This window comes from Protomyctophum bolini, assembly GCF_963924005.1.
Source record: "Protomyctophum bolini genome assembly, chromosome: 15".
Classification (NCBI taxonomy): Eukaryota; Metazoa; Chordata; class Actinopteri; order Myctophiformes; family Myctophidae; genus Protomyctophum; species Protomyctophum bolini.
In genome coordinates, this window is record NC_137876.1 from 26,245,282 (window position 1) to 26,252,662 (window position 7,381).

At 43.5% G+C, this 7,381-nt stretch overlaps 1 protein-coding gene across 1 annotated transcript in view; it reads right to left on the bottom strand.

The window, feature by feature from the left end:
- ehd4 (EH-domain containing 4) overlaps positions 1-4,086 on the bottom strand; it is a 31,476-nt gene extending 27,390 nt beyond the window's left edge. The window contains exon 1 of the mRNA XM_080784145.1: positions 3,464-4,086. Coding sequence (XP_080640271.1) covers positions 3,464-3,693 — 230 coding nt within the window. The 5' untranslated portion in view covers positions 3,694-4,086. The remainder of the gene's footprint in view (positions 1-3,463) is intronic.
- Between the last annotated feature and the right edge of the window lie 3,295 nt (positions 4,087-7,381).

Sequence of the window (7,381 nt, forward strand, 5' to 3'; positions counted from 1 at the left end):
GCGATTCTATAAAAATGGTTCACAGTCAAGGTTGTACTTGGTTGTACCAGTGGGAATTCCAGTGGAAAATACAGCTTGTGTAATGCCTGAGGTATAATGTACCGTTGCTTGCAGGTGTCACACACCAACAATAGCAATCTACAAGCTCATAATGCCTCACGTTGTAGTACATTGTGAGCTTGTAGATCTGCAACTAGTATAGTATAAACTATAAAGTATAACTCAGGCGTTTGCCAAACAGCCGGTTAGCCAGCAGGTGAGCCAGACCAAGGAATGTGTGTGTGTGTGTGTGTGTGTGTGTGTGTGTGTGTGTGTGTGTGTGTGTGTGTGTGTGTGTGTGTGTGTGTGTGTGTGTGTGTGTGTGTGTGTGTGTGTGTGTGTACGCTACGTGTATACAGTTTTTGCATGTTTAACAAAAGACAAAACAAAGCATTACTACATGGACAACAAAAGGCAGCTATTGTGGTGACAACCTGTGTGTGTGTGTGTGTGTGTGTGTGTGTGTGTGTGTGTGTGTGTGTGTGTGTGTGTGCCAAAAAGGGGCGTGTTAACCTATTTCTCAGTAGGGTATTCTATCAGCCCAGCCCAGCTGTGTGTGTAACGTTATACAGGCTGTTGTCAAACAGATAGGACCGCAGCAGGTTTTTGGTATGCATACAATTAATATTCATAATACTATATACCGGTAATTAATTTGCACGCCATTCACAAGTATGCTGTGAATTCACCACGATAACATTATCTTGTTTTTTAACGTTATATCCTCCCATCTCCTCCCACTCTGTGTGTGTGTGTGTGTGTGTGTGTGTGTGTGTGTGTGTGTGTGTGTGCGTGTGGGTTACAGTTGGTTGACCTTGGTGGCCAGCCTTCCTGGCCTCAACCCACGCTAGACAAGCTTTCAGAACAGTCACAGCAGAACTGGTTGTCTGAACCAGTGGTTCCCAAACTTTTTCATGTCAAGGACCCCCAGCCAGTTTGACATTAGGCTACGGACCTGCGTTAAATGGTAAATGGTGCATTTATATAGCGCCTTTATCCAAGGCGCTTTACATAGACTGTGCATTCACACACACATTTACACCGATTGCGGCGGAGGCCATGCAAGGTACCAACCAGTACATCGGGAGCAATTTGGGGTTCAGTGTCTTGCCCAAGGACACTTCGACATGTAGCCAGGAGGAGCCGGGATTCGAACCGCCGACCCATGGATCATTGGACGACCCGCTCTACCTCTTGAGCCACAGTCGAAATCTCTGGGACCCCAATTTATATTGTAAAACGAATGTTGATTTAACTCTGAGAGTGTACAAATGGAACCAAAATGAATGCATTTGGTTCCATTTGTACACTCTCAGAGTTACAGATCTATGGGTCCATTTGGTTCCTAAATATCCATCATAGCTGGGGACCCCCTGGAACTCCCTCAAGGACCCCACTTTGGGAACCTCTGGTCTGAACAACATTGTTCTCTGTGTTCAGACCACATTGGCTGGTCATGGTCAGTTTGTTGACCATGTGGTGAATGGATAGATACACCGCACCGTATTCATTTAACTCTGAGAGTGTAAAAACTGACTAGTAGTAACAATAGCCCAGTTTTACAGTTAGTTCAGAGTAGACAATAAAACTATACATTACTGGCCCTTCACAAGCAGTTCAGAAAATATATAGTTGTACAGAAAACGTTCTCAGGTGAACACTGCCATACACACTGTTCCACAACTACTATCTCGTTCTACAAATGTGCATAGAAGCACATGTAGCCTACCTATTTTTTTTTGGGGGGGGGGGGTCCCCACATTGTTTTCTCACCCAACAGTAAACAAACCAACATACAGTGTAAGTGTTGTGTATAAAGGGTATCTTCACATTTTAAAAGTTACAATATTAACTTATTAAGACCATTTTAATACTATTTTCACAAAATGTATCTGTGGAACCGGGTCAAACAAAATGTAATGCCTCAACTCCTACAATTCCACTTCAAATATGATTATTTTGGGGGTCTGAAAAGTTTGCGAACCCTTGGCCTAAGGCTAAGGCTAAGCTACATCACCGCACACACACACACACACACACACACACACACACACACACACACACACGATGAGAGGAGAAAGGAAGGATCATGTCTGGTCCAGCAGTCGTCGTTGACTAAACAATAGAACATAGGGGATCAGACCTCAAACTAATAAACAAACAAAACAAACAGATAGAGAATCCCCCCCCCCCCTCCCCCCACCCACACGCACAGAGCAGTGTATCAAATGTTATGTATGAATAATTTATATAATGTTGGTCATTTTTTTGTGATTAACTTTTATTATGTCAATGAAGCATGCTGCATGCTGAATTAAATTCAACTGAAATTGAAAGAAGGTCAAGAGGTTATTTGGAGAGAGAGAGAGAGAGAGAGAGAGAGAGAGAGAGAGAGAGAGAGCGAGCGAGGACAGTCATTCACTCACTCACTCATTCTGTGCCTCTCTATTTCTCTCTCTCTCTTTTCCTTAATTTTACATTCTTGCCTCCAGCGGTTTCCATACTGTAGCAGTAGCTGACAGTAAAAGTTTAGAATCAGTTCTGGGTTTGGAATGCAAACACCCCCGCCAGGTAGAAATATAAACAGGGGGACTCGGGTAACAGAAATGAGTCTCAGGGGTTCAGTAGAAGAAAACATGAGGAGGACTGGGTTAAGGTTTCATATTTAATTCCAGGATAACACCTTCATTGCCCCTTTCGGGACCCTTGGCTTGGTTACATTTTCTGTATTTGGGACGTCATCCCAAATACAGAAAAGGGCTAACACCTTCACTAAACGCGAAACAGAACTGCAGTGCTAGAACATGGATTGATGCATACATGTTATTGTTCATACTTCATAAACGGTTAACAAGCTTTTCATGTGTATAATTTCACTTGTCTTAACATGTCTGAATAGTTGGGCCTGTCAAAAACTAATAATGGCCTCATTGGTAGTTCAGTTTGTTTCATAATATGATACTCATCATAGCAACTGTGCATGATGCATGCACTGCTTTGCCTTTATGGCTGACTATGCTGGGTATTTACACCACAGTTCTCTCTTGTTGGCACAACACACACACACACACACACACACACACACACACACACGTAACTCTCAGAGGGTACAAAAAAATTAAACCAAATGGGTCAATTTAGTTATATTTAACAACGGTCGGTTAATCATGTAGGCCTACTGTATGTTCATTACATGACACCGGCGTAGTTAATGACGCAGCACGTAGGCTACTTTGTTGGACCGTGACCAGGAGTTCTAATATATCGTTGGACCAGGTTCGGTTCGGTTTAGTTTAGAACTGGATCTAAGACAAAACACCACCACCACCACCATAGGTGTAGCATGGCTATTAGTAAGTATAGTGCGTCATCATGACAACGGTGGTCAGGTCAGGTGAGGGCCCGGGCCAGGTGGTGTCTGTACCTGATGAAGGTGGTCTTCCCGGTGGAGTACTGGCCCACCAGCAGCACCATGGGCTTGCTCTGGAAGTCGGCCGCCTCCAGCGCCGGCGAGTGGAAGTCATGGAAGAGGTAGGTCTCCTCCAGAGGCAGCAGCTTCCTGGTATACAGGCTCTGGAGACCTTCCGTCACCGTCTGGTACATCTCTCCTTCTTTATTCCGACCTCCCTGCTCCTGTTTCACCCAGCTGAACATAATGACACCACGCGCACCGTTCACCTCCCGTAGTAGAGCGAGAGAGAGAAAAAAAAAGCAGAAGAAGTGAAGGATTGTGTGTAGTGTAGTTCCTTATCGTGTGTCACTAGTCACTACTGACTCTCCAGCCAGCCAGTCAGCAGCAGCAGCGCCGTCCCGGGGATTTCTCACAAATAAAAATAATCCTCCGTGTCCGCGGGTATGTGTGTTGCCCTGTCCGGAGGAGGAGGGTGCTCTGCTCTCGCTCTTGGCAACGGAGGGACTAACTGAACTGAACGTGGCACCTGGTGGACGTTCTCCTGTTTGACCGCGACCACTGCTGTGCTGAAGCTGAACACACACTCCTCTGTGTTGAGAGCGAGGGGTGGATGTGTGTGTGTTTTGGGGATAGAGGGTGTGGAGTGGAGGGTTCGGTTCTTCTGTGGCGCGCGTGCGTCTGTGTGTGGGTGCGTGTGCGCTCACACCACTGGTGCGCCTACCTGGGGGCACCGCCCTACCCGCTGTGACGCAACCGTAACGGAGGCAGGGCAACGGAGAGGAAGAGGGTCAAAAATATACTCTCTCAATGTCAAAGAAAACCAGCCAGGGGGGGATTTTAACATCCATGTCAATATACATTATGTTTTGAATGAATGGGGAGAGAGAGAGAGAGAGAGAGAGAGAGAGAGAGAGAGAGAGAGAGAGAGAGAGAGAGAGACGTGTTCTCATCAGGATGTGATTGTTGTTTACAGTGATGCCTAATTACTGAAAGAAAGTCTGAAACATGTTACTCGTAACACTGTTCATATAACGTTTAGTTTAATTCTCTCTTTTTTGTTTATTTTATTTGTAAAAAGCAGTATGAAGTATCAGCCTCAATTCTCGTGTCGATTCTTGGTTCGCATTTTTACAGAGAGATATTTAGCTAGTCCTCCCAGTGATGTCATCATCGGGAGAAAAGTTATTCCATATAGAGATGTAAAGGGATACTACTATACTGGAACATGTTGCTTTCATGACCAAGAGGGGTTTATGTAGTGATTGAATGGTGTTCAAAACAAAACATTCAATTGATTAGGCTATACTGATATAGCCTACAGGCCAATTAACATTTGTCATGGTCATGGAGAATCAGTAACACTGACTGACAGTTTAAACTAAGTGATTATAGGTTAAATAATATAATAACTAGGTCAGCTACTCACTAACTATGCTATTGTAGCGTCCCCTGGTGGACAGACGGGGTCATCCCTATATGTTCCCCAGGTTCTCCCTAGGTTCTATGTTCCCCACTAACCCGGCCCCCAAAAAAGGTTCTGTTCCTCGCTCAACCAAAAAGAGGTTCTATATGTTCCTTGCTCAACCAAAAAGAGGTTCTATGTTCCTTGCTCAACCAAAAAGAGGTTCTATGTTCCTTGCTCAACCAAAAAGAGGTTCTATGTTCCGTGCTCAACCAAAAAGAGGTTCTATGTTCCGTGCTCAACCAAAAAGAGGTTCTATGTTGCCCAATCAAAAAAGGTTCTATGTTCCCCACTGAAAAAAGGTTCTATGTTCCCCACTCAACCAAAAATGTTCAGATGTCTGCCTACCAGTGACATCATCGATAGGGCTTTCTATTAATGGAAAGTTAACTAAAGTCATTATGGAAAAGATTGTTCACGCTAATACAAATATATATATTTGATTGATTGAATAGTTTATTATAGAGATGTAAAAAAAGAGTACAGTCAAACATTTAGTCCAAAAGGGCACCACACAAAAAACCTTTCCATTTAGGCCCCATGCAATTAATTCATAGACAAAATTCAATATCATCACAGGAAAAGATAAAACACGGACAGAATGTGTGTGTGTGTGTGTGTGTGTGTGTGTGTGGGGGGGGGGGGGGGGAGGGTAGTGGAGAAGTTTATTTTCCTCTCCCTTAATTGGGCCTGTGGATTTCCAGGCCTGTTTAAAAAAATGTAAGTGATCTGTTTTGAGGGAGGGGGTCAGGGCATTCCACGCTTTGGTGGCAGATTGGGGGGAGACACGCAGCAAAGGTCGTCAGGATCGGGACTCGAACCTACGACAAGCTGCTAGGCTGGATTAGGACAGCCAAATAGTCATATTCTTGTAATTTGGATTTTACCAATCAAGTGAGCCTTACTAGCCAGCTTGAACAAAATATAAGTCAGAGATGGTCACAAAAAGACATGGCTTTGGTGCTATCGTAGATTAGATATAGATATTAGAATGGAGCCACATAGGGAGACGCCTGAAAGAACAATGCTGGACTGCTCTTGCAGGCCTGGCACAGCTGAAGATTAAGGCCTGGCCCATGTCCCTGCTACCACCATTAGATCTCCATATACTGTATGGAGCTGACCTGTTCTGACATTCCATATGTTGATCTGACCTCATCAAACCCTGTCAACCCTGTCATCAAGACATGCTGTGTGTGTGTGTGCGCAATGTGTGCGTGCATGTGTGAGATGACAGCGTGGGAGTAGTTTACCAGTTATTCTGTAGTCATAATAAAATCATATTTTTTATTTTATTAATAATTCTGTCCAGATCTGAGCTCCCTAATCCTCTCTGTATCATTATTCAATACAGAGAGGAAACAAACAAACAAAAAACTCAACTTTCTTCTTCTCCATTTCCCCCCCAAAACTACTGTGTTTGGGTTTGTTACTTCTTGTCAAAATCAGAAATCAGATTGTCACTGTCTTTTTGCCAATGCTTTGTTGCCAATGATTGAGATTTTGCAACCAACCCATATTAAAATGTCTACAAAAAAGTGGATTTCTGAACTGGCCACTCAGAATAGCCAAATGGCATTGATCACGCCTCCAGGTCTTTAGTTTACTCAAGTTAGGGAATAAGACCTGCTACTTAAGACACGCAAAATACAGCCCCTGGTGTCAAGTGATATATGTATCTATCTCTATCCCTTCAAAATCAAAACAATATTTACTGAAAATGTAGAAGCCGCATTCTCACTGTTTTGTGACCGCAGGTCGCATTTCCCGTCAGTGTGTTGGTTGGTTGGTCACCCCAGCCAAGCCCCAGGTCATCGTGACATCACGCGACATCAGGGATGGATATCACTGATGTCATAGTAAATGCGACCTGCTATCGCAGTTAAGCCCATATATGGAGATCCCTGATGTCATCAATATTGGCCAGCAACTCTACATCAAACCTCAAATCCTTAGATTTCTCCAGTCTCCACCAGGATTGGTATTTGGATAAAATCTGAAGGACAAAAAAAAGTATTGCACATTAATGGGCCTCCTGGTGGCGCTGGAAAAGGCAGAATTGAAAAATGCAGGTCAGATTTTTTTCCTTGGGCTGTAGGGAGTGTGCATACATTTTATGCAGATCGGTGCACTGTTCTAGCGACACCATGAGGCTGTTTTGAAAACTGTCAAGTGGCATTTCCTCCTCAGTCTAGTTGGAATATGCACACACCGCAATCGGAACAGTCTAACAGTAGAATATCCTAAAACAAAATAAATAGTCTGTACACTGAAACTATACTGTGACAATAGGATGATGTGATATTTCCAATTTGAACAGTTATTTAGTTTTTTCTCTTCTTCTTCATTGATCTTGGTTGATTTTGCTTGTTTTTAGGTGTATGTGACTATGTGTTGTCTTCTTTGGTTGTTTAAAATAAAAGTGAATACATATTTAAGTAACAAACAAAAAAGGGGACAAAAATACA